Source organism: Sorex araneus, chromosome 11 (genome assembly GCF_027595985.1).
Source record: "Sorex araneus isolate mSorAra2 chromosome 11, mSorAra2.pri, whole genome shotgun sequence".
Taxonomy (NCBI): domain Eukaryota; kingdom Metazoa; phylum Chordata; class Mammalia; order Eulipotyphla; family Soricidae; genus Sorex; species Sorex araneus.
The window spans coordinates 23,518,468-23,545,172 of record NC_073312.1 but is presented as its reverse complement, the minus strand read 5'-3'; the positions used below and the strand labels follow the sequence as shown (position 1 = coordinate 23,545,172).

Below are 26,705 nucleotides of genomic sequence, written 5' to 3'. Positions count from 1 at the left end.
GAGGCACAGGTTGGGGTCTGAACCCCGACTGGGATCTGAGTCGTACCAGGGGCCATCCCTGGCGGTGCCTCCGCCCAGCGTGGTCCTGGGCCCTTGTGTCGGGGCCATAAGGTGGGGCCAGGACGGGCATCCTGAAGGGGAAACTGGGAGCAGCCCCTGGGAGCAGGGCCAAGGTGTGGTTGTTTCAGAACAGCTAGACACGTCTCCCCTGAGGGTCCTCCCCGAAGAGCAGCCTGGGGCCAGTCTCCCTGCTGGGGGCTGCAGGGCGTGGGCCCGTGGTATAGCCCAGTTTTGTCCTCGGGCAGGGCTGCCAGCTCTGCGGGAGGGGACAGGAGAGGGGACAGGGCCTCTGCCACGTCCACACATCCCTGCTCCCCGCAATCCTCTAGGGTCCTGCCCACTGGGGTTCCCTGCGGGTTCCCTGCTCAGGCCGGGTCAGTCACAGCTGAGGCCAGCCAGCAACCCGGGGCTTCAGGAATAAAACATTCCATTCCCTGGTGCCAGGTCCAAGCTTTCGGGACACTCACTCTGGGAGTGACCAGGGACTTCCTGGTGGTGGAGGAGGCCACACCCTGGGCCTCTCGCCTCACTTTACCCCCAGACGCAGTGCAGGGGGTGGTGGGGCCTCAGGGGGCCAGCAGGGCCACCTCCATGTCGGGGGCCGCACCTTTCCCACTCAGACCCTGGGCCCACTTGTGCAGGCGGCTGTAGAGGGGGAGGCCCAGGTTCTCCCGGTACAGGTAGACGCCGGTGATGGCGTTCCACTGTGGCCGCGGCTGTGTGCCCTGGACGGGGAACTTGGCCACCAGCTCCTCGTCCTCCTTGTTGAGCGCCACGAAGCCGAAGAAGCGCTGCACGTTGCTGGCCACCAGCACGCGTGAGTGCGCCTCGGCCGTGTGCTGGAAGAGCTGGTCCTCGTTGGCGCGGTAGCGGGCCCAGTAGGCCTCCTGGCGGTAGCTGAGCGGCGAGCAGTAGTGCTTGAGGCACTTGGTCAGGAACACCAGGATGGCCACCGAGCCGATGAGCAGCCACCCGAAGAGCTGGTCAGAGAAAGGGCGGCTGAGGAGGGCTGCAGCGGCCAGGGTGGGGCTGACCCTCCGCACCCCAGCTGGCTGGCCCAGACTCCCCGGCTGAAGGAGAAGCTGGCATGGCCAGCGCCACTCGGTCCCTCTGCCCTCTCTCCCGGGCACAGGCGCTTGCTTCGACTCTGCAGATTCCTGCTGCCTCCCCAGGGCTTCCTGCATCTCAGCCACCATGTCTGGCTCAGACTGCCAGGCTCGGACCCGTGCCACCTCCCAAGACCATTTGGGCGCTCCCCCATGCCTGCGTCCTCCTCACCCTCATGACCCTGTTGGAAAATCGCCTCAGGCTTGTCTCAAAGGCTCCCTGGGGTGGGTGTCCCTCCATTCGGCCCTGTGCAGATCTGAGTATTTGACCAGGGTCCGAGGGATGTGGTGCTGTCCGAACCCTGTGGAGCTGGAGGTGGCCAGGCTTCCCGGTGATGCCTGGGCCCTATCCATCGATGCTCGAGGTGCCTCCAGTGCTCTACCTGGCAGTGCTCTGGGACCGTGTGGTGCCAGGTTGAACCAGATTGGTCTGGGTTCACGCTAGGCTTGGGCCTTAGCCTGTACCATCCCAACCCCAACTGGTGTTTGCCATGTCCCGAGACTAGGTCAATGCCTCCTTGCCGCTCCCCGGCCTCCTCTCTGCCCCTTCAGCCTCCACCCGGCTGCTTCCTTTCCGGGATCCCTCTGCTGCTCGGATCGAATCTTACAGCTGAAGGTAGGAGGGAGCAGGCGTGAGTTTCTCAGAAGCAGCAGGACCAAGATGGGATCTAAAGCAGATTTCTTGGGGCCAGAGCGACAGCACAGCAGGTAGAGCATTTCCCTTGCACGCGGCCGACCTGGGTTCCATCCCCAGCATCCCATATGGTCCCCCAAGCACCGCCAGGAGTGATTCCTGAGTGTAAAGTCAGGAGTAACCCCTGAGCATCGCTGGGTGTGACCCAAAAAGCGAAAGAAAGAAAGAAAGAAAGAAAGAAAGAAAGAAAGAAAGAAAGAAAGAAAGAAAGAAAGAAAGAAAGAAAGAAAGAAAGAAAGAAAGAAAGAAAGCAGAGGGTCTCTGCCGCAGCTGTGTGGGTTGGCAGGTGGAGAGAGCTGGAAGCCTGGGTTCTTAATGCCCAGCCTGGGCCCATGAGCAGGGGAGACTGTGGGCGGGCATGAGAGGCTGGAGAGCTGCTGCAAAGCCGCACCATCACCGGCCCTACAGGAGCCCAGAGCACGGGAAAGGGCCCCTTTGTGCTGCAGACACAGGCCCCGTGAGACCCACTGGCACAGGTGGTGGCCCAGGAGAGAGGTGCCAGCAGGAACTAGGGCTGCAGTCAGCTGCAAGAAGACTCCCCCAACCTCTGCCCTTGACAACACCCTAGCAACAGACTGTTATCTGCATGGGAAACCTCAAGCCAGGGCAGTTCGGGGAACTTTGCGGGAGCAAGGGGGGACCTCCCCGCCAGGGGCAGCTGCACCCCATTGGAGTGTGAGTTCCTTTCTTTTACCTCGGGGATCCTCAGCTCTCTCCCCACTACTCATGTTCCCTTCTGAATGCCTGACACTGTTTGTCTCTCCCTCTTTCTTACTCTCTCCCACCCCCCCTAACTAAAACTATTGTACTGAAGGTCAAGGGAGAGGACTGGGCTGCAAGTACTTAGAAGGGATAATGACTCAGCAACAGAACACCTTCCTGCATGGCTGCGCCTTGGGTCCTACTCCCCAGCAATGCAAATTGAACAAAACTCACTTATTTGAGACTTGAAATGATTCTTGTCCCAATAAGAATCTTGCTTAAAGGTTGCCGCTAATTAGTGGACTCAGAGTCTGGAGTCTTCCTGAGGATCAGTTCCCGCATGGGCACAGAGCCCCCAACCCCCTCCCAGGGAAGGGATGAGCATCCCTCAGCACAGCCTTACCTGAGACTCATACCTGAGCCTGCGGCTCACCTCCTCCTGGAAGCCCGACAGATTGGCAGGGCTCTCCCCACAAGGGAACCTGGCCAGGATCTGCTTGGCATGGGAGAGAGGGAAGCTCTCGTTCCCAGCCGTGAGCGAGGACGGGTCCACAAACTCGCTGAGTGCGCAGACGTAGGCCTCCCCGCGCAGCAGGGAGATGACCGACCAGGTGACGGGGGCCAAGGCAGCTCGGCCCACGATGGAGCTCAGGAGCAGGAAGGTGGGGGCGGCCGAGCAGTTCTTGGCCCTGCGGTACTGGCACTCGGTCACGAGGTCCCGGGTTTGGTTGTTGAGGATGACGCTGATGAGGAAGAGCACCAAGGCAGGCACCCCGATGGCCGTCAGCCCGTACAGGTAGTTCCGGGCGGGTGCACACGGGCAGTGGAAGGCCACCACGGAGAAGAGCTCCTGGCTGCCCACGGTGCCCAGGGCCACCATCCCATTGAAGATCATCACATCCTTGCTCTTGAAGAAGAGCGACAGGAAGCGGATGATGGGGTTAGCCATGGTGTCAGGGCAGGGGCTGCACGAGGAGGAAGTGCGGGCTGGCAGGCACCTTGCAGCAGGGCCAGGCTGGTCACTGTGGTGGCTGCTGGGCACCTCCTGTAAGACAGCAGGAGGTAGAAGAATATCTGCTCTGAACCTGACCCCCAGGGACAGCTCCTGGGGTCACGCTGATAAGGGGGCAGTGATGGTGGCCCACATCCTACTCAGCCACCATTCCTCATCCTCGGGACCCCTCAGTGGGCTGTCAGCCCCCAGACTCGCGGAGAAGGGGCAGTGGCCCAGGGTGGCCTCTCAGGGACAGAGCTGTGGGCCCTCCTCTTCGGATGCTCAGACCTCCTGGCTTCCACCAGCTTCTTCCTAGGAGCTGAGGAGGGCCCCGTGGCCTGCCAGCAGCGACAGGACGCTCACTTCCCTTCGGACTGTGGGTTGGGTCCGGGCAGTGGTCTGTTGGGCCAGTGTCCTGATGTGGGAGGGGACCTGCGCCCCCGATGGGGGGAGGTGACCCAGTGCTGTGGAGTGGCGCTGGGGAGAGTCCCGGGCACCATTGCCCTCCTGGGGGCCTCAGGCGGGCTCCCGGCTCCCACCCACTCGGGCATCTCCTCTGGGCCCCTGTCCTCTCAGGGAGGCGGGAGGGCCAGGGAGGGAGTGCAGAGGCCTGGCCATGGCCCCCGCATCTCTCTCCTGCAGGGGCTCTAGAGTGAGTGTCAGAGAGGGCGGAAGGGGTCATGCTCCCCATTGTGAAGAGCAGGAAATTCCCCCAGGAAGTTCTGGAGCCTGGGGTGGGGGATGAGTCCCAAGGCAGAGCTCAGGCCTCTTCCCTGTGAAGACTGGGTTCAGCGCCCTCCCCTGCAAACTGCAAACATGGAGGTGCGCGGCAGGACTCTTGAGCAGGATCTCAGGCCTGGGCCTAGCGAATTTCCATCTTGCCACTTGTTGCTGGCCTTGCTCTATGCTCACCCACAGGCCCTAGAGAACCTTCTCTCCCCTGATTTCCTCTTCCCGACTCGGCAGCCCTGAGCACCACACCCTGGAGCTAGGCCCCCTAGATGCCAGCGACAGGAAGTCTGGGCCCCAGGACACAGGGTTCTGTGAGGTTCACTTCCCACACAGCTGACCCGGGCCCAGGGTGTGGCCTGTCTCCCCATCATTCTCTCCATCTCTGTGAGTTAAAGCCACAGTCCTCAGGCAGAGGCTGGGTTGGCGTGAGGGCTGCGGGCAACAGACAGGTGGGGCATCTGCCCAGTATCACCCCAGGGCCCCCCCCTACATGCACCCCTTCTGCTAGCTGCCAAAACTTCCAGGCCAAGGATTCTGGGTGCCAGGAGCTAGGGGTCGGGGCGAGCGGGGGAGAGGAGAGGAGAGGCGAGGGGAGAGATCTGACCCCCACCTGGAGGGATCCTGGCTCATTCCTGCTCCCCAGGAAGGGAGTTTGTGGGGTCGTGGGAGCAGGCGCCAGCCCTCTCTCTGCCTCTGCCCTTCTTGGCTTTAAGGTTCCCGTGAGCGCAGACTCTGGGTGCAAAGTGCCCAAATAGGGCTCCAGAGTCCTGGCCATGAAGAGGCGGGTGATCTGAGGAGGGACCCGGCCGCCTTCTGAGACTACAGCCGGGCCAGGGAGGGGCACCCCAGACTCTGCCAACAACTACAGGAGGGATGGGAGACTGGGAGACGGGAGTGGGGACCAGCCCCACTCTGCCCGGGGAAACTCACACCCAGGGCTGGCGCCTTGCTTACCCAGAGCAGCTGCAGGGCTCAGGCGTGCGGCTTTGTCCTCTCTGGGCTCCAGGACAAGAGGCTCGCTGGGGTGGGGGCTGCAGGCGCTGCCCTCCGCCTTCCTGCTTTGCTTCTGTGCTGGAGCCTGCTGACTTCAGAAAGTTTCAGTCCAGAAAGAGGATGTCAGCCCCACAGTGGGAAGCTGCAGGGCAGGGGGCGGGAGGAGCTGGGAGCAGGGGGGAAGGAGGGAGGGATTGGGCACTCTGCTGCCTGCATGGCTGACTCTCAGGTCACCTTCCCAAGGCTTGACCCCCACCTCACAGAGCTGCCCCAGCTGGGGAGGGAGGGAGAAGGCAGGATCCCCTGTCCCCTCCCTCAGGCCCTGGCTGGCTCATCTTCCTGGGCAGCCCCACCCCCGGGTGTTGCTTCAGACCTCGGTGGAGGGGGCTGTACAGCGGGTAGGACACTTGTCTTGCATGGGGCTGACCCAGGGTTCAATCCCTGGCACCACAGATGATCCCCTGAGCCTGCCAGGAGTCATCCCCGAACACAGAGCCAGGGTAAGCCCTGGGCCATGCTTGGTAAAGCCCAAAGAAGAAAAACAAAACAAAATAAAATCTAGGGTGGAGGGAAAACAAACAAAAACCAGCACCCCGGGGCCTGGGAGCTGTGTGATGGCTGGAAGAAATGGAGCACAGGTTCTGCAGGAGTCCTGGGGTCCGGTCCTCAGAGCTGCTCACCCTGCAGGATTCCACAAGCATCTCCCGGAGCCACCCCTGAGCACCAAGCCAGAAGCAAACCCTGAGCACCACTGGTGCAGCCTCTTCCCCCCTCAAAGTAACCAAAGGAAAAGTAGAGCCCAGATCTCAGGAGTGCTGGGAGGGGAACTTCAGCATGTGGGACCCTGAGCTCTGAGGGCGTCAGTGAAAGAAGTTGGAGCAGGGTGTTGTTTTTTGATTTTTTGCCCACACCCAGCTGATTCCTTGCCTTTTTTTGGCTCAGGGATCACCCCTGGCATATGTGGTCCAGGGTGTCAAACCCAGGTCAGCCACATGCTAAGGTAAGAGCCCTGCCCTCTGGACTATCTCTCCAGCCACGCTTATTTAGTTTACCATTTTTATATATTTTATTTTCATAAAGTAGTTCACAGTAGTTCATTGCAGATAATACTCAAACACCAATCTCACCACTGAGCACCTTCCCACCACGAGAGGAAAGTGTATGAAGGTTGTTGTATTTCATTCTGGAGTCATTGAAGCCTGAATGTAAAAGAATACAAGCAACGATGTTAAAAACTAAACAAATGTGTGCTACTTTTGGTACATAAGTGGGTTAGAGTATAAGAGGTCGTGCGGTCACATTAGGAAATTCCGCGATACTCTCTTCTAGGAGTTTTAGTTTGTTGTGGTGAGGGCCTTCGGCATGTAGCTTGCGGTCAAACATTCGCACAAACAGGTTGAGAAAGCCATTTTACAAGAACCGGAGGACTGGGACACTTTTACAAGAGCAGGATAGTTAGCCAACAGGAACAGACAGATCAGCCTTCTGGATATCTACTGTTATCTCCCCTCGTTGCCCCGGGTGCCATTAGTTACTTCTAGTTTTACCTTAAGGCCATGAGGAAAGTAGATTGAAGCCTAAACATACATAAGCGCTGTGGAGTCACAATCAAGTAGCTTTTGCTCACCTGTGTGTGTGTGTGTGTGTGTGTGTGTGTGTGTGTGTGTGTGTGTGTGTGAACCCCGTTATCTGGTTTTGCAGGTCAGGACAGGTGGTGCCTAACGTGGGCCGAGGCACGAGGGACCCCTGTGAAGAGCACCGCTGGAGGAGTGGCCACGTTCATAAAAGTCAGCCCTGTGGGAGTGGGCGAGGACTTCGGGAAAGGTAAGCGGTGATTATCCCTGTGTGTTTCAACCTAGATCTGGAATAGACTAGGTGGTCGGAGGAGCGGCCTGAAAGAAAAGGTAAGGCAATTCCTTCCTTTTCCATCTTCCTTTCTCCCCCGCCTTTGGGGTGCTTGACATCTATACCTTTCGTTTGTGTTTCACCACAAGACCTTGGCATTTTTGTTATACTGCTTTTAACTTTCTTCATTACCCTCGGGGTGTGCCGTTTTGAATCCTGTTTTCACTAGTCACCAAATCCATGATCTTCCCTGCGGGCACGGGATCGGGCATTTAAATGCCACGAGGGTGCCCACCACTGGAAATCTCCTGTGACAGGATTAGGGGGTCACAGCCGCAAATCCCAGATAAATTCGTGTCCCCCACAGAAGAAAAACTGTGTATCGAATAAGTACTTGTTATTAAGCATCTCATTTGTCACTTTGTATTTGGACGTTGGTGACTCTTTCTCACTCTTACTTTCTTTGCTCTTCCCTTTTTGTGTCTATCATGGGACAAGGATTATCAGTCAGAGAAAACTTCGTAATTGATCTAAAAACAACGTTAAAAACTAGAGGAGTAAAAGTTAAAAAGAAAGTCTTGGTCCAAGTTTTTACATTTCTTGACCATGTCTGCCCTTGGTTCCCTCAAGAGGGCACCATCAATGAGAGGCATTGGTAAAGGGTAGGAGACGCCCTTCAGGACTTCTATAAGATGTTTGGGCCTGACTAGGTTCCCATCACCAGCTATAAATATTGGTCACTGATTAATGAGATCCTAAGTGTTAGGGAGTGGTACCCTGATATAGAGAGGGCAGTAACAACTTGTCTAGGCCTTCCTCGTCCTTAGAATGCCCTCAAATAAAATCAAGTCCTCAAATAAACTCAAGTCCTAAACTTAAGTCCCTCCACTCTAATGCCCCTGATGCCGAAGACTCTGTTTCTATCACCATGCCGCCCATTCACAATCCTGTAATTAAATCCAAGACTTTGAGTCAGGAACCAGCAGCATTCCATTCCATATCTCATATTCCTCCTGATCAGCTTCCCCCTGTCAAAGAGGCAGAATTGGAGGCGGAGGCCGCCTGTTATAGTAATCCTGACTGGCCTCCCTTCTTCCAACAACCTCCTCCATAGAACTTCCCTGCCTTTTCGTCTTCCCAAACCTATGTTGGGCCATACACACCCACAGGGAGTCATGGAATCTGCCCCCTCAGCTCCTATCCCCTCCGATGAGCCACGCCCTGGTCCTTTTCTTCCTCCCCTCCCTGACTTTCGGCAAGCCAAAAAAGCCCTTGTCTCACATACAAAGGTGCTACGAGAGGCGATTCAGTAAATAAAGGAGCATAACTCTTTAGTGGCAGAACTTCGGGCCCTCGATCTTGAGCTCACAGAGCCGTCACAGGCTCTGCCCAAATCTGACTCTTCAAAACCCGCCCGGGAGTCATCGGGAAAGAACATGGTGGGACCTTTCCCTGAACAGCCAAGTGTTAAGTAATCTAGTACTCCCGCTTTGCAGGTCTTTCCTGTGAAAGAAATAATTAAACAAGAAGGTGAGGGAGAAGACAGACATGCGATAGCCCAAAGGGAATGTCATCACTTGGGCTTGACTACTCTTAAGGAGCTGAAGGCCCTGTAGCCCCTTCTACTCTCTCCAGCCTTGAGACCCTGGGAGATCTGTGGCTCACCCTAACGACTGGCATCAAATGGACCTAGATATGATGGTAGGTAATCAGCCTTTTGATACTAATGAACAGCAAAAAGCCTATGCTCCCTCCCGGGCTGTTTGCCCAGATACAAAATGCAGGAGTTAAGGCCTGGGGCAGGCTACCCCAGAAGGGAACTGTGACAACTTCCCTAGCCAACCTGCAACAGGGCCCCGATAAACCATATTCTGAATTTGTTAGCCGCCTCACCACAACGGCAGGAAACCTTTTTGGTCAGAATGAGGGAGAAACTGATTTTGTCCTGTACCTTGCCTATGAGAATGTTAACCCTGCCTGCCTGGCAGCGTTGAGACCTCACAGACATGGGAAGACATTGGCGGATTATACTCCCGATGTTCAGGCATCGGCTCGGCTCACAGCATGGACTTAGCTATTGGAGTGGCACTTAAACAGGCAGGAATTACAGACCATAAGACATGCTTTAGTTGCACACAGAAAGGACATTTTACTAAAAACTACCCAGAAAATAATCGAAACCTGCCCCGCCTGGCCTCTGCCGGGATGCAAAAGAGGCGAACATTGGGCATCTGAATGTAAATCACAAACGGATATTCAGGAAAACCCTTTGGCTAAAGCACAGGGGCAGGGAAACTTCAAGCAGGGCCAGCCCCAGGCCACCATTCACTTCACGGAACCTTGGGGCAGTGGGGACCGTGTCTCAACAAGCCTCCCTCCAAAACCCATCTCTAACCTCTGCAGAGCCACCCCGGGCAGCACAGGACTGGACCTCTGTGTCGCTGCCCGCAAAATATATTGACAAACACCTCTGGGCCCCCAATTATTGCCATCTCAGCCTGTGGTCCCCTACCGCCTGATACGTACGGGCTAATCACTGGGCGAGGCGGCTGCCTTTGCAAAGGTTTACAAATTATACCAGGTGTGCTCGACAACGACTACACAGGCCAAATCCAAGTAGTCACTGCATCCTCTATCCCTTTCCTAGTCATAGAACAGGGGCAGCGCGTTGCTCAGCTGCTGCTCCTTCCGTTTCAGGCCCCTTCCAACCCCCGCCTAAAAGACACCAGAGGCGATAGCAATTTTGGGTCCTCAGACATTTATTGGATTCAGAAACTCAACAAGGACCAAAAGTCGCTCTCTTAAACCCTTACCAAGGAGGTAAGGATTTTGATGGCATCTTAGATACGGGTGCTGATGTCACAATTATCAGACAGGAGGATTGGCCCTCAAGCTGGCCTTCAATAGCCTCCCTTCCTCATCTTAGGGGCGTTGGGCAATCTCCCTATTATAATCCCTCTATTAGTGCCTCCTTCCTACCTTGCAGGGATGCCTCTGGGAAGTCTGGCAATACACGCCCTTATGCACTCCCCAGACTCCCAGTGAATTTATGGGGCAGAGACCTTCTAAGCCAGAAGGATATATTTATCTGTGGGCCTGGTAGCCTCGTAACCCACCAAATATTAAACAGTTTACTATTAAAAGGCTTCATACCGGGAGTAGGCTTGGGAAGATAATTGCAGGGAATAACGTATCCTATTGACCCGAGGCCCAACAACGGCAGAAGTGGATCGGGAAATTTTTAATAAAGGCCACCGATATTCCTGCACCCCATGCGGACAAAATGATCTGGAAATCTGATGATCCGGTATGGGCTGATCAGTGGCCTTTGACCAGCCACAAACTGGCAGCGGCAGACCAGTTAGTGCAGGAACAAGTCTCCGCCAGCCATATAGAACCCACCACTTCTCCTTGAAACACTCCTATTTTTGTAATAAAAAAGAAACCAGGCAATTGGCGGTGGCTTCAAGATTTGAGAGAAGTAGGGGCTGGAGCAATAGCACAGCGGGTAGGGCGTTTACCTTGCACTTGGCCAACCCGAATTCGATTCTCAGCATCCCATATGGTCCCCTGAGCACCGCCAGGAGTGGTTCCTGAGTGCAGAGCCAGGAGTAACCCCTGTGCATCGCCGGGTTTGACCCTAAAAGCAAAAAAAAAAAAAAAAAGATTTGAGAGAAGTAGACAGAATCACGGTGATCTTTGGAGCCCTGCAGCCTGGCTTGCCTTCCCCGGCAGCTGTCCCAAGCGCTTATAAAAAGATTGCTATTGATTGAAATGACTGCTTTTTCTCTATCCCCTTACATCCCACAGACAGGAAAAGATTTGCTCTTAGTGTTCCTGTAATTAATTTTAGAGGACCCATGTAAAGATACCAGTGGAAAGTTCTGCCTCAAGGAATGGCCAATAGCCTGACCCTCTGCCAGAAATTTGTCTCCCAAGTTATTGACCCTATTCGGGTGCATTGGCCACAGATCTATATCATTCGTTATATGGGTGATATCTTACTGGGAAGGGAAGATGAAGACACCCTCCTTCAATGCTGCCATCAATTGGTACAGGACCTCTCACGGGAAGGTCTACACATTGCCCCCGAGAAAGAACAGACCACTGAGCCCTTTTCTTTCCTAGGATTTGACTTAAAGGGGGCCAGGTCCTGGTCCAGAAAATTCAAATAAGAACCACACATTTAAAAACTCTTAATGATTTTCAAAAATTGTTAGGAAATATAAACTGGCTTAGACCTTATTTGCATATTACCACTGGGGATTTTAAACCTCTGATTTCACCTCTGTATACTAAAAGGTGATCCTAGCCCTGTGTCTCCAAGAGATTGATGCCAGAGGCTCGGCTGGCACTGACTCAAGTGGAATTGGCTATATCACAGTAGTTTGTGCCATCAATAATGAGAAACCGTTTTGTCTTATCATATTGGCCACCGCATTTGGAAAGATAACCCTGTTTCTTGGTCCTGCTTCTCCCCAAAAGATTTTGGTTCCTTACTATGTTTGTTGAAATAGCATAAATAATTATGCAGGGATGTGACTATAGCAAAAAGCACTTTGGCAGAGATCCTGATAAATTGATTCAACCTTATTTTAAAAATCAGCTTGATTGGCTTTTTCAAAATGAAGATATGTGGCCTATTTCTTGAGCTTCCTTTTTGGTGTCATAGATAACCGTTATCCTGCTAACAGATTATTGCAATTTTTTAAAACTACTCCCTTCATTTTTCCCTCAGCCTGTGCAGCCCTGCCTATTCCCGAGGCTGTTACACTTTTTACTGATGGGTCTTCCACTGGACAAGCTGCGGTTGTAATAAATGAACATACACCTTTTCATACACCTTTTCAACTGCACATAATTCAGCTCAGCTTGTAGAATTATGCGCAGTCCTTGCTGTTTTCTCCCACTGTAATAATATTCCCTGTAATCTGTATCCTGATAGTGCTTATGTTGTCTACTCTATTCCTTGATTAGAAACTATAAGTTATCTTAAACCTTCCTCCAAGGCTGTAAGTTTGTTTATACAGATTCAGGGTTTCTCCCTTTTTTATAGGACACCTCAGGGCTCATTCTGGTCTCCCTGGGCCCCTTGCACAAGGAAATGCCTTGGCCAATTGGGCAACTAGATTTGCAGGACTGATTGTCTCCACCGGAGTTGAAGTGGCCCAACAGGCTCACTCATTACACCACCTTAATGCCAATACTCTGAGGCAAATGTTTTCCCTAAACCTCGAGCAAGCCAGAAAAATAGTGAAACTATTGTCCTGCTTGTGTGACCACTCTACCCACTCCACACCTCGGTGCTAATCCCTGGGGGCTGGTACCCAACGATATATGGCAAATGGATGTCACCCACATCGCCGAGTTTGGCAAATTAAAAATTTGCATGTTACAAGAGACACCCTTAGTGGGTTCCTTCATGGGACCTTACAAGCAGGGAAAGCGGGAAAGAATGTTCTCGCCCACACCCTCTCCTGCCTAGCAGTTATGGGGAAACCTAAAATCATTAAAACTCATAATGGGCCTGGCTATACAGGAAAAGTCTTTCAGGAGTTCTGCTCCTCTTTTGGAATCACTCATCACATGGGTATTCCGTACAATCCTCAAGGACAAGATACTGTTGAAAGAGCCCATCTCACCCTCAAAACTACTCTTCATCGACTAAAAGGGGGAGAAATCGACCCTATTCAAGGTGCGCCCCGTAACATTCTGATGCACGCTCTTTTATCCTGAATTTCTTAAATTTGGACTCTCACGGGAAATCTTCAGCAGATAGGCTCTGGCACCCCACCACAAAAGAACAATACGCCTCAGCCCTGTGGAAAGATCCCTTGACTGCCCAGTGGAACGGCCCCGATCCTACGCTCATATGGGGTCGAGGCTCTGTGTGCATCTTTGACATCAAGGAGGGAGCCGCACGATGGCTTCTTGAGAGGCTAGTAACTTTTTGTAACCCGGCGATGCACAGGGGTTACTCCTGGCTCTTCTCAGGAATTGCCTCTGGTGGTGCTCAGGAGACCATATAGGATGCTGGGATTCGAACCCGGGTCAGCCGTGTGCAAGGCAAATGCCCTACCCGCTGTGCTATCGCTCCAGCCCCCGAGGCCAGGGAAACATTTTGATAACATAACTACCTCCCGAGATTTGCTCTTCTTCTCTTCTCCATGAGACTACCAAAAACATTAACGAAGAAATTGCCGACCCTGGTCCCGGTGGCTCCGTCCAGTGATCCTCCTGATCCTGACTCATCCCCTGAGGACAACACAAAGATCCAACCCGCATCTACTTCTTAATCGTACCTGGGTGACATCTAATCCTGATACTGGGAATTTGTTTGTATTAGCCGCCCAAATTTTCCCTAGGACCCCGCAAGGAAATCCGAGAAGGAGCCAACATCAGAGGGCCTGCAGCAAAGGCCTCTGTCTCCTTTAACGTTAGCATGAGGTTACATTAGGAGCATTCCTCATACCCTTCTTTTACAGGTTGTGGAATGGAAAACACCAGGACCCCATATTTTGGATGAACAATTCCTTCCTTTTACCCTCTCCTTGAAATTCACAGGTGCCTCAGTCTCCAAAGGAGGAAGAAATGACATTTAATAGGAACACCTTTTTTTTTTTTCCTTTTTGGGTCACACCTGGCGATGCACAGGGGTTACTCCTGGCTCTGCACTCAGGAATTACCCCTGGCCGTGCTCAGGGGACCATATGGGATGCTGTGATTTGAACCCGGGTTGGCCGTGTGCAAGGCAAACGCCCTACCCGCTGTGCTATCTCTCTAGCCCCAGGAACACCTTTTCATTCCTCTCTCTAGGACATCCGTTTGTATTGGAGCTCCCCCTGTCACTTTCTCTACTGCTAGGCATGGAGATGTACCAAACACCGATGGTCGAAGTCTCTGATAACTTTAAAAAGCTTTATAAACATGGGGCTGGAGTGATAGCACAGCGGGTAGGGCGTTTGCCTTGCATGCGGCCGACCCGGGTTCGAATCCCAGCATCCCATATGGTCCCCTGAGCACTGCCAGGGCTAATTCCTGAGTGCATGAGCCAGGAATGACCCCTGTGCATTGCCGGGTGTGACCCAAAAAGCAAAAAAAAAAAAAGCTTTATAAACAATGAGATATCATTTCACATCACAGAGACTGGCACACATTTCAAAAGAACAAAATCAAGCAGTGCTGGTGTGGATGTGGGGAAAAAGGGACGTTCCTTCACTGTTGGTGGGAATGCAAACTGGTCCAGCCTTTCTGGAAAACAATATGGACAGTCCTTCAAAAACTAGAAATTGAGCTTCCATATGACCCTGCAATAAAACTTCTGGGAATATATCCCAAGGATGCAAAAGAGCACAGTAGAAATGACATCTGTACCTATATATTCATTGCAGCACTGTTCACAATAGCCAAAATATGGAAACAACCCGAGTGCCCCAAAACAGATGACTGGTTAAAGAAACTTTGGTACATCTACATAATGGAATAGTATGCAGCTGTTGGGAGAGATGAAGTCATGAAATTTGCTTATAAATGGATAAACATAGAGAGTATCATGCTAAGTGAAATGAGTCAGAAAGAGAGGGACAGACATAGAAGGACTGCACTCATTTGTGTGGTGTATAGAATAACATCACATGAGGCTGACACCCAAGGACAGTAGATACAAGGGCCAGGGGGATTGCCCCATAGCTGGAAGACTGCTTCATGAGTGGAGGGAGAAGGCAGATGGAATAGAGAAGGGATCACTAAGAAAATGATGACTGGAGGAACCCGTTGGGATGGGAGATGCATGCTGAAAGTAGATAATGAACCAAACATGATGACCTCTCAGTGCTGTGCTGCAAGCTATAATGCCCAAAAATAGAGAGACAGTATGGGGAATATTGTCTGCCATAGAGGCAGGGGGACGGTGGGAAAGGGGATGTATATTTGGAATATTGGTGGTGGGGAATGTGCACTGGTGGAGGGATGGGTGTTTGATCATTGTGAGATTGTAACCCAAACATGAAATTTGAAATTATCTCATGGTGATTCAATAAAATTTTAAAAATTTAAAAAAATAAATAAAAAGGTGTTTTTTCCAAACATAAACTAGGTCGCACATACGACTACCAGTAAACTGACCAGAGAATGGCTCCATTCCCCTGCTGAAGAACTCCTGACAGAAGCTGTGATACTCCTGATCCAGTGCTCCCTGCCTGAACCAGTGCTTCATGAAGTTCATCATTCTCCTATAGCTGCTCCCCTGGGACTCATTGCTGTGACCACTACTGCTACTGTTGCAGAAACAACTCTTCAAATTTTGATCCGGGACACTTCATTTCTTCAAAATGTGACTAAATGACTCTGATCACCCCTTGTGAAGGACAATCGAACACTTTACAACAAGCACTGGTCAGGGTTCACGGATGGACTGAAGTTTTACTACAACTAATGAGACTTTTGTGTTTGGAATTGTTCTTCTACTTCAAATTTTTGTGATTTTGTAAGCAGAAAAGGAGAAGATGGGAGTAGGATATCATCAGTATGTCCTGTTCCCCTTGCCACAGGAAGCTTAGGTTTATCACAGTGCTCCTGAGGCACTTCCATTCCACTGCGTTTATCTGTAAACTCCTCTCTATGCTCTCTTCCCCAACCGGTCTATCACCTTTTACCCTAATCAGACTCTGTTAACTTGTAAGGTCAGATTCCCCAGAAATCTATGATTTTATATGTCTGAGTGAAATACTGCCTTTCTCCTCCCCTTATGTCTTTTGGATAGTTTACTTTAAAGCAATGTCCTTTTTGTATGGACAAAGGAAGACAGTTAATATTATGCTTTTGTAATTTGGGATTTAATTGGCTTTAAATATTATTCATTCCCGGGCATCTGCTTTCTCGATTTAAGCCTCATTTGCCCTTAGTTCCTAGCACCCCAAAAGCAGGGTCCCAAGGAGGGCCTGGAGCGTTGAAAAAGACAGCGAGAGCAGGAACAAAGATGGTTTCAAACCTGGTTCTCCACTTCCCTTGGCTAACTACTCTGTTACCCACCATCCTCGGCCCTTTAATTGGAGTACTGCTATTAATTTCCTTTGGGCCATGGGCCTTTAGACACCTGACTACCTTTGTTAAAAAAACAATTAGACTCTGCAAGCTAAGCCCATACAAACTCACTACCATCGGCTAGATCTAGCGGATAGGGGATATGTGGAGGACCCTGGTGCCTTGACAGATGCCCTATAAGCTTGAAAAGTCCTGCCACCTGGCGCCCGCTGGCATTTGGGGCCAGCACTCGTCCTCTGGGCCGGGCACCTTCAAAGTGCAGAATGGTGGTATCTGTGGGCAAGGGAGTCACCTGGTACTATTAGGAACTGGTCCCAAACCCTTGCCGAAGAGCACGCCTATCTGCATGGAGGTTAGGCCCCAAGAACACCTTCCCCCTACAAAAGTGGGTCCCAATTTTGCTTGGTTCTGACCGCGACCCTGCAGGGGGATAGGCTTCTACTCTCCTTTGCTGGTTAATGCCCTATTGGAGCGACACTGGCTCTAAGGAAAAGGAAGGGAGGAGATGTGGTGAGGGCCTTCGGCATGTAGCTTGCGGTCAAACATTCGCACAAACAGGTTGAGAAAGCCATTTTACAAGAACCGGAGGACTGGGACACTTTTACAAGAGCAGGATAGTTAGCCAACAGGAACAGACAGATCAGCCTTCTGGATATCCATTGTTATCTCCCCTACTTGCCCCGGGTGCCATTAGTTACTTTTAGTTTTACCTTAAGGCCATGAGGAAAGTAGATTGAAGCCTAAGCATACATAAGCGCTGTGGAGTCACAATCAAGTAGCTTTTGCTCACGTGTGTGTGTGTGTGTGTGTGTGTGTGTGTGTCTCCCGTCTCCCTATCACTCTCGAACCCTCTCCTTGTGAACCCCGTTATCCGGTTCCGAGGGACGGGACACCTAGCCAGAGTAATCCTGAGCACAGAGCCAAGAGGAAGCCCTGAGCACCACTGGGTGTGGCCCCAAGCCCAGAAACATGGGCCAGGAGTGGGGAGGCTCGGGGTGGGGGTGAGGGGGTGGGGGAAGCAGAAAATGCCCAGGACCAGAAGTCAAGAACTTCACGTGCACTGGTCAGCAAGGGGCCCGGATCAGTCCTTCCACTTCCCAGAGGAGCCCAGGGCACAGCTTGCTGGGCTCCCTCAGAGCCGGGGCGGAGCTGCAGGGGTCCGACCAGAGCACTGAGAATGAGCACGAGAACAGAACAGCCTGGGGGTGAGCACCGAGCCAGAGCTCCTGTTCCAGCTCTTATTGTTTATTATTTGTCGGGGGTGGGGAGCACACCCAGAGCTGTTCAGGCAGACTCCTGGCTCTGTGCTCAGGGGTCACTCCCGGGGAAGGGAATGAACCCAAGTTGTGCTCCTGCCTTAGCCGCTGTCCTGTTGCTCCAGCACCCGATTCCAGTTCTTCCAAGACCTCAGGAAACACAACTTCCTGTGGCCTCAGTTTTCTCATCTGAAAAATGGTGCTGGGGTTGGCAGACAGCCCGTATTACAGCCCGGCACCACCCTGACAGGGACCCCAAGCACTGTGCCATGGGTAGCCCTGAGAACTGCCACCAGGTGTGACCCCTAAAGCAAATCAAACCACAAATGCTGGGCCGTAGAGCACCTGTCCTGCGTGTGCGTGAGAGCCTGAGCCCGAGCGCAGAAAAAACAAAACCCAAACAGATTTAAAACGAAACCTGGAGCCCATCAGAAGACTCAGCTCGAAGGCGGGGCAGCCACGGAGCTGGCGCCAACCCCCCCCTCCCTGGACGGCACCCACAGAGGCTGTCTGCCAGAGAGGCGCCCCTGAGGGTGTTTGGAGGGAGTGTCCCTCACCAGGACCCATCTCTGAGAAACCCACAGTGCTGAAACGCGTCAGGACTCAGAAGGACTCAGCCTGGCGCCCCCCACACACGAGCATCATGGACGCGTGTGCCAGTGTCAATTTTACTATAATTATGAGACATGAAACACTGGCCCCGCCGACCCAGACCCCAAGGCAGATCTACTCAGACTCTTGTTCCTCGGTTTGTCCCCCAGAAACAGAGCACCAGGGTTTCGGGGGGAGGCCCCACTCGGCCCCAGCCCAGGACTTGCTCTCCCAGCAGTTGCTGGGAGGAGCTGAACCCACACAGCCCAGAGGGCAGCGCCTTAGTGTACACGAGATCACGCCCAGAAACGTGACTGGGGTGTCAGCTCTTGCGGGGCAGCGGGCCGGCCTTGGCATGCCCCCAGTAGAGAAAGTGGGGATCTCAGCTCTTGGGGGGCTAAGGGGCCCTGGGGTACCCCCTGCTAGCCAGCTCAGAGTTCCTTTCACGTGGCTTCAGGTGCTGGGGTCTCTACACTTGTGTGTGTTCAGGCCGGCGGGGGTCGGGGGCAGCCGGGGGGGGGGTGGCGCGTTGGCAGAGGCCACCCCCTCAGTGTGCCACAGGGCCCACACGGCCGAGGGGCTGGAACAAATGCCTGGCAGTGGGACCCTGGGTGGGACCCTGGCATGCCCACCAGGCACACTGGGAGTGACCCCACACTGAGCTGTAAAGAGCCCCTGAACACCTCCAGGTGGGGTCCCCAAACGAAAACCAGAACCCAAATCCAGGCAAAGTATTTCAAACATGGTTAGAAGCAGCAAACACTGAGACAGTTCTACCTTCCCCCTTTCACCTCGAGTCAGGTTGTAAATTCTCCCGGAGATTCTTAGTGAAGCAGCAGCTCATGGGGCGGGAGTGACGCTCAGGGGTGCTGCCTTGCCTGTGGCTAACTTGAGCCTGATCTTTAGCACCACCTCTTGTCCCCTGAGCACCATCCAGGGTTGCTCCTGAGCACAGAGCGAGGAATGGCCCCGGCGCACTGCACGGTGTGACCCTAAACACCCACTACTCTGCAAGCAAGAGAGAAACCACCCCGCTAGTTTTCTAATGCGTTTACCTCTGCGCAGTTTCTGCCTTTCAAAACCCAGAGCTGCTCTCGTTTGTCGCGTTTTTCCTCTAAAGGTGCCACTCTTTGTTGAAGACACTACAGAGGCCAGCATTTTAAGCCTTTGCTTTTAGTTACATTCTTAGCTTTACGTTTCTCTTGCTTGGTTTCACTCTTGTTAGTCGTTTTTTATTAGCGGCTCAGCTGAAAGCCTGAGTTTTTCCTTTCCTGCACTCCTGCCCATCCATCCATCTATCTACCCACTCATCCATCCATCCCTCCATCTAACCACCCATCCAACCAACCATCACACACCCATCCACCCACCCCACCTATATGTCCACCCAGCTTTTGGGTCCTATGTATCACCCCATCTGAGCATGCCCTGTTCTGTATTTTGATGGAGATAATGGACCCCAGTCTATGCCCTCAGAGGTCACACTGTAGCAGCAGAAATATGGGCATGTCTCTGGGGCCAGAGGCGTTAGGAGTGTGAGGGAGATGCCAACTGAGGGGGTGTCCAGCTCTGAGGCCCGTTTGAGTGTGTGCGGGCCATGCTGGGGACTGACTGCCTTAGTGGCCTTGTAGTGACAAGGCTGCCCTGCGCCCCTGTGCTGTGCTGAGGGTGTCGCTCGAGTGAAATGCAGTGCTCTGAGTACACCCCGTGAGACTGAGTTTGGGGGGTCCTCTCTGTCCTCCGAGTGAGTTTGGGAAGGTGAGTATGACCCTTCTTTGGAGGTCTGGCCAACGAGGGTGGGAGCAGGGGGCAGGGGTGCGGGGAGGGTGAGAGGACCCTGACCTTGTCACAGGTCCTGTCTCAGGTGCAGTGTAGAAAAGTGGTTCCAGTCATGCAAACGACACAGAAAGGAACATCTCAGAGGTGGAAGAGGGGTTTATTTCTCCTCTCTTAACTTTTTTTTCTTTTTACCTTCTTCCCCTCCCCTTCTTTCCTCCTCTCCTCTCCTCTCCTCTCCTCTCCTCTCCTCTCCTCTCCTCTCCTCTCCTCTCCTCTCCTCTCCTCTCCTCTCCTCTCCTCTCCTCTCCTCTCCTCTCCTCTCCTCTCCTCTCCTCTCCTCTCCTCTCCTCTCCTCTCCTCTCCTCTCCTCTCCTCTCCTCTCCTCTCCTCTCCTCTCCTCTCCTCTCCTCTCCTCTCCTCTCCTCTCCTCTCCTCTCCTCTCCTCTCCTCTCCTCTCCTCTCCTCTCCTCTCCTCTCCTCTCCTCTCCTGTCCTCTCCTCTCCTCTCCTCTCCTCTCCTTTTAGGCCACACAGGCAATGCTCAGGGGTTACTCCTGGCTCTGCACTCAGGAATTACTCCTGGTGGTGCTCGGGGACCCTATGGGATGCTGGTCACAAGCGCCCTACCCTCTGCACGGTCTCTCTAGCCCCATTCTCTCAAGGTTTTCTTGACAGTGAAGTCGCTCGCTGCTCAGGGCGGCTAGAAAGATCTCTCTCCTGCCTAGGAAGCTCTTAGATATTTAGAAAGAGCAAAAGACTGGTATTGATGTTAGGGCCTTTGACTAACTGCCAGGCCGCCCGCCACCCTTCCTAGTTTGCCTGGGTAGTGGCCGAGTCGCATAGAGTGCTCACGCCCTCAAGTGGTGATTTTCGAGAAATGCAGGAAAGGGGGAGGAGAAGGCTGGCGGGACAGTGCCCCTCAAGCTGCTGAGAGAGAACTGTCCACAGGCTCCCTCCCTGGGAGAGCACCCACCCTCCCTGCCAGGCGCCTGTGGTTGAAGGGTGGAACAAACAGGAGCCTCTTGGACTCCTCTGGGGAGAGGGGGACGGGAACCAGCCATCACTGCCAGCAGGAACGGAGAAACACCTGGTGTTGGAGCTGATGGGGGCCCTACTTGCTGGAGAGGCGCTGGCTGACCCTACTGGCCTTTGCATTGTGGCCATGAGGACGTTTCCAGGTTGTATGTAGACAAACTAATCACACGCTTGGGGTCTCTGGGCTTGATGGATCCGTAGAAAGACTCTCCACAAGTAAAGGTCACTCAGAACATCTATGAGAAGGTCCAGAGATAGCCAGGGGTCAAGGTGCTGGCTCTGTGCAGTGATTCCCCAGCTTGGAGCCAGGAGTAGCCCCTGAGCACCACTGGGTGTGGGCCCTCCCCGCCCCCCCCCCCATCCTATGAGAGTAAGAGGCAGCTGCGGAATGTCTCTTTGATTTGGAATCTATTCTGTTTCCATTACTGGAATTTGTCCTGTACTCCCTGGCTAGAGACTCTCTTGCCTGTGTTCCTGGCTGTCTTCCCCAGGGCTCCTCAGAGGGGGTGGGCTCCAGCTTCCCTCCCCGCCCCTTGCAGTGCTCCCACGACCGAAGACCTCCAGAGCCTAACCACAGCCATGCTCAAGTCCCCTCTCCACATATTCAGATGAACCTCATGCATGAAGGTACCGGCAGAGGAACCCAGGTGTGTGGGACCCGAGGCTGAGACCTCCAAGCCTGCTCAGATTGGGACTGGGCCTCTTCTGCCCAGATTTCCCATTTTCCAGTAGCTTGGCAGTCACACCCAGGGACTGCCCCCGGTGCAGTGTAATCCCACCATCGGACCGCAGACTTAAAACCAAGCTCCAGGAAGCATGCGGCCTCGAAGCTTATAACCTAGTTCTCCCTCTGGGAGAAGCTCGCTAGCTACTGAGAGTTTCCTGCCCACATGGGAGAGCCTTGCACACTCCCCATGTTGTATTCATATGCCCAATCCAGTAACAATGCTGGGTCTCATTCCCCTGACCCTGAAAGAGCCTCCAATGTGGCATCGTTGGGAAGGACGAGTAAGGAGAAGCTTCTAAAATCTCAGGGCTAGGACGAAAGCAGACATTACTGAGACCGCTCGAGGAATTTGATGATCAATGGGATGATGATGATGATGATGATGATGATGATGATGATGATGATGATGATGATGATGATGACTCCCTGGCTACTTCACGGGGCCCTGGGTCAAAGCCCAGGCAGTTCTCAGGCAGGGGGTCAGCTGGCTTTGGAAGCCATCAGAATACTCAGGGAGAGGATGTTGGAAAGGCTCCTCCCCACCCCGGGGTCACGGCATCTCCAGGGTTTGGACTCATACCTTCAGGGGACTGGATCTCGGTGCTTACTTATTGGCCCTGGAGAGTGGCTTGGTTTCCCTAAGTCTTTGTAAAAATGGGTTATGAGAGTCAGAGAGATAGTCCAGGGGGGAGGATGCTTGTCTCACACACACTCGACCTGAGTTTGACTCCCGGCACTGCTTATGGTCCACCAGGAATGATCCCTGGACACAAAGCCAGGAGTAACCCCTGATACCCGCCAGGTGTGGCCTCGAACTGCAGAACAAGCCAGTCAGTGCTCTCGAGGCAAGCGCCTCCTCCTGCCCTGCCATGGGTCCCGCCGAGGGCGTCTTTAATGCTGACATAGTAGGAGTGGCCAGAGCTCGGCCTGGTGCCCAGAGCCTTGAGGCCAACAGTGCCCGCCCTTCCCCACAGGGACATCTTTGAGCGGGTCATTCACCTGAGCCTGGCCCCCAAGCGCATGAAATTCTTCTTCAAGCGCTACCAGGACTACGAGGAGCAGCAGGGCACCGAGACGGCCGGGCAGGCCGTGAAGGCCAAGGCGCTGGAGTACGTGTATGCCCGGAGCGCCGTGCCGGAGGACTGAGCCGGGGGCCGGCGGACTTAAGGGGGCTTCCTGGAGGCACCCGGGGAGACCCCGGCGGGGTCAGAATGAATTCTGTCTTTTTGCACACGTGTCAGTTCGCTGTTGTTCCCTCTCCGAGGCCGCCCCGCGCTCCCGGAGCAGCTGCCTGTGTCCCGGGCGGAGGCGCAGGTTGGGGCCTGAACCCCGACTGGGATCTGAGTCGTACCAGGGGCCATCCCTGGCGGTGCCTCAGCCCAGCGTGGTCCTGGGCCCTTGTGTCGGGGCCATAAGATGGGGCCAGGACGGGCATCCTGAAGGGGACATGGGGAGCGGCCCCCGGGAGCAGGGCCAAGGTGTGGTTGTTTCAGAACAGCTGGACACGTCTCCCCTGGGGACCCTCCCTGAAGAGCAGCCTGGGGCCAGTCTCCCTGCTGGGGGCTGCAGGGCGTGGGCCCGTGGTATAGCCCCAGTTTTGTCTTTGGGCAGGGCTGCCAGCTCTGCGGGAGGGGACAGGAGAGGGGACAGGGCCTCTGCCACGTCCACACATCCCTGCTCCCTGCAATCCTCTAGGGTCCTGCCCACTGGGGTTCCCTGCGGATTCCCTGCTCAGGCCGGGTCAGTCACAGCTGAGGCCAGCCAGCAGCCCGGGGCTTCAGGAATAAAACATTCCATTCCCTGGTGCCAGGTCCAAGCTTTTGGGACACTCGCTCTGGGAGTGACCAGGGACTTCCTGGTGGTGGAGGAGGCCACACCCTGGGCCTCTCGCCTCACTTTACCCCCAGACGCAGTGCAGGGGTGGTGGGGCCTCAGGGGGCCAGCAGGGCCACCTCCATGTCGGGGGCCGCACCTTTCCCACTCAGACCCTGGGCCCACTTGTGCAGGCGGCTGTAGAGGGGGAGGCCCAGGTTCTCCCGGTACAGGTAGACGCCGGTGATGGCGTTCCACTGTGGCCGCGGCTGTGTGCACTGGATGGGGAACTTGGCCACCAGCTCCTCGTCCTCCTTGTTGATCGCCACGAAGCCAAAGAAGCGCTGCACGTTGCTGGCCGCCAGCACGCGTAAGTGCACCTCGGCCGTGTGCTGGAAGAGCTGGTCCTCGTTGGCGCGGTAGCGGGCCCAGTAGGCCTCCTGGCGGTAGCTGAGCGGTGAGCAGAAGTACTTGAGGCACTTGGTCAGGAACACCAGGATGGCCACCGAGCCGATGAGCAGCCACCCGAAGAGCTGGTCAGAGAAAGGGCGGCTGAGGAGGGCTGCAGCGGCCAGGGTGGGGCTGACCCTCCCCACCCCAGCCGGCTGGCCCTGACTCCCCGGCTGAAGGAGAAGCTGGCATGCCCTGCGCGACTCGGTCCCTCTGCCCTCTCTCCCGGGCACAGGCGCTTGCTTCGACTCTGCAGATTCCTGCTGCCTTCCCAGGGCTTCCTGCATCTCAGCCACCAAGTCTGGCTCAGACTGCCAGGCCTGGACCCGTGCCACCTCCCGAGACCCTCTGGGCGCTCCCCCATGCCTGCGTCCTCCTCACCCTCACGACCCTGTTGGAAAATCGCCTCAGGCTTGTCTCAAAGGCTCCCTGGGGCGGGTGTCCCTCCATTCGGCCCTGTGCAGATCTGAGTATTTGACCAGGGTCCGAGGGATGTGGTGCTGCCTGAACCCTGTGGAGCTGGGGGTGGCCAGGCTTCCCGGTGACGCCTGGACCCCACCCAGCGATGCTCGAAGTGCCTCCAGTGCTCTACCTGGCAGTGCTCAGGGGAGACTCTGGGCGGGCATGAGAGGCTGGAGAGCTGCTCCAAAGCTGCAGCATCACCAGCCCTACCGGAGCCCAGGGCCCGGGAAAGGGCCCCTTTGTGGTGCAGACACAGGCCCCGTGAGACAAGGCTGGCACAGGTGGTGGCCCAGGAGAGAGGTGCCAGCAGGAACTAGTCCTGTGATGAGCTGCAAGAAGACTCCCCCAACCTCTGCCCTGGACAAAACCCTAACCACAGACTAATTTGTTCTGTTTTCTTTTTTGCTTTTTGGGTCACACCCGCGGTGCTCTGGGGACCATATGGGATGCCCAATTCAGGTCCGCCGTGTGCAAGGCCAGCACCCTCACCGCTGTACTAACACTCTGGCCCCCACTACAGACTCTTATCTGCATGGAAAACCTCAAGCCGGGGCAGTTTGGGGCACTTTGTGAGCCAGCGGGGAGACTCCCCGACTGGGCAGCCGCATCCCAGCCTGAGTGTGTAAATCCGCTTTTACCTTGGGGCATCCCCCACTCTCTCCCCTCTGCTCCTGTTCCCTTTGAAACCCTGGCTTTTTCCCTCCCTCTTCTTCTCTCTCCCTTCCCTAACTAAAACTATTGGAGTTAAGTTTTAAGCATTCATGGGGTCTGCTGGGTTTCACCAAAACTCAATACATCAAAATTCTTATCTGGAGGGGCTGGGAAAGACTTGGCAATAGAGCACTTTCCTTGCATGTGTGAGTCCGGGTTCCACCCCCAGCACTGCAAAAATGAACAAAACTCTCTTATTTGAAATGGGAAAATGATTCTTTTTTTTTTTTCTTTTTGGCGTCACACCTGGCGATACACAGGGGTCACTCTTGGCTATGCGCTCATGAATTAACCTGGTGGTGCTCAGGGGACCATACGGAATGCTGGGAATCAAACCCTGGTCGGCTGCATGCAAGGCAAACGCCCTACCCGCTGTGCTATCTCTCCAGCCCCGATTCTGTTTGCTTTTTTTTTGGGGGGGGTCACATCCGGCGATGCACAGGGGTTACTCCTGGCTCATGCACTCAGGAATTATTCCTGGCAGGGCTCGGGGACCATATGGGATGCTGGGATTCGAACCTTCGTCGGCTGTGTGCAAGGCAAACGCCCTATCTCTGTGCTATTGCTCCAGCCCCAAGAAAATGATTCTTACCACACTAAGAATCTTGTTTAATGGATGCCACTGATTACGGGAACCCAGGAACTGGATGGGCACTCAGCCGCCCGCCACCTCCCAGGGAAGGGATGAGCATCCCTCAGCACAGCCTTACCTGAGACTCAAATTTGAGCCTGCGGCTCACCTCCTCCCGGAAACCAGACAGGTTGTCAGGGCTCTCCCCGCAAGGGAACATGGCCAGGATCTGCGTGGTCTGGGGGAGAGGGAAGCTCTCGTTCTCAGCCGTGAGCGAGGATGGGTCCACAAACTCGCTGAATGCGCAGACGTAGGCGTCCCCGCGCAGCAGGGAGATGAAAGACCAGGTGAGGGGGACCACGGCTGCGCGGCCCACGATGGAATATAGGATGCCTGGGCATTTCTTGGTCCTGAAGCACCTGCACCCGTCCACCAAGTTCCTGGTTTGGTTGTTGAGGATGATGCTGATGAAGAAGAGCAACAAGGCGGGCCCCAAGGTGGCCGTTAACCCATACCGGAAGTTCCGAACTGGTGAGCACGGGCACTGGAAGGCCAACAAGGAGAAGAGCTCCTGGCCCCCCGTGGTGCCCAGTGCCACCAACACATTTAATTTCACCAAATCCTTGCTCCTGAAAATGCGTGACAGGAAGTGGGCGATGGGGTTAGCCATGGTGTCAGGGCAGGGGCTACACGAGGAAGAAGTGCGGGCTGGCAGGCACCTTGCAGCAGGGCCCGGCTGGTCACTCCGGTGGCAGCTGGGCACCTCCTGTAGGACAGCAGGAGACAGAAGAATGTTGCTCTTAACCCAATCCCCAGGGAAAGCCCCTGGGGTCAGGCTGACAAGGGGCAGTGATGGTGGCCCGCATCCTACTCAGCCATCATCATCATCCTCGGGACCCCTCGGTGGGCTGTCAGCCCTAAGACTCGCGGAGAAGGGGCAGTGGCCCCAGGGTGGCCTCTCAGGGGCAGAGCTGTGGGCCCTCCTCCTCGGATGCTCAGACCTCCTGGCTTTTTCCACCTTCTTCCTGGGGGCTGAGGAGGGCCCCGTGGCCTGCCAGCAGCAACAGGACGCTCACTTCCCTTCGGACTGCGGGTTGGGTCCGGGCAGTGGTCTGTTGTGCCAGTGTCCTGATGTGGGAGGGGA

At 54.6% G+C, this 26,705-nt stretch overlaps 2 protein-coding genes across 2 annotated transcripts; both read right to left on the bottom strand.

Moving 5' to 3' along the window:
* Nucleotides 1–456: 456 nt before the first annotated feature.
* Nucleotides 457–3,511, bottom strand: LOC129399384 (calcium homeostasis modulator protein 2-like). Its single transcript, XM_055119202.1, has 2 exons — nt 2,966–3,511; nt 457–1,040 (listed from the first exon to the last, which is right to left on the bottom strand). Exons 1-2 carry the CDS (start codon nt 3,509–3,511, stop codon nt 627–629), a joined length of 960 nt encoding a protein of 319 aa, XP_054975177.1. The 3' UTR covers nt 457–626.
* A 19,975-nt stretch (nt 3,512–23,486) lies between these two features.
* On the bottom strand, nt 23,487–26,231 carry LOC129399383 (calcium homeostasis modulator protein 2-like). The gene is made up of 2 exons (XM_055119201.1): nt 25,701–26,231; nt 23,487–23,900 (listed from the first exon to the last, which is right to left on the bottom strand). The coding sequence occupies exons 1-2, from the start codon at nt 26,229–26,231 to the stop codon at nt 23,487–23,489; spliced, it is 945 nt and encodes a 314-aa protein (XP_054975176.1).
* Nucleotides 26,232–26,705: the final 474 nt, after the last annotated feature.

Bases quoted from the DNA above. Each gene is read 5' to 3' on its own strand.
- LOC129399384 (XM_055119202.1), bottom strand. From the start codon at position 3,511: ATGGCTAACCCCATCATCCGCTTCCTGTCGCTCTTCTTCAAGAGCAAG. The intron at 1,041-2,965 runs GTAAGGCTGTGC...TTCTCTGACCAG, and splicing joins GGCTCAGGTATGAGTCTCAG to CTCTTCGGGTGGCTGCTCAT.
- LOC129399383 (XM_055119201.1), bottom strand. From the start codon at position 26,231: ATGGCTAACCCCATCGCCCACTTCCTGTCACGCATTTTCAGGAGCAAG. The intron at 23,901-25,700 runs GTAAGGCTGTGC...TTCTCTGACCAG, and splicing joins GGCTCAAATTTGAGTCTCAG to CTCTTCGGGTGGCTGCTCAT.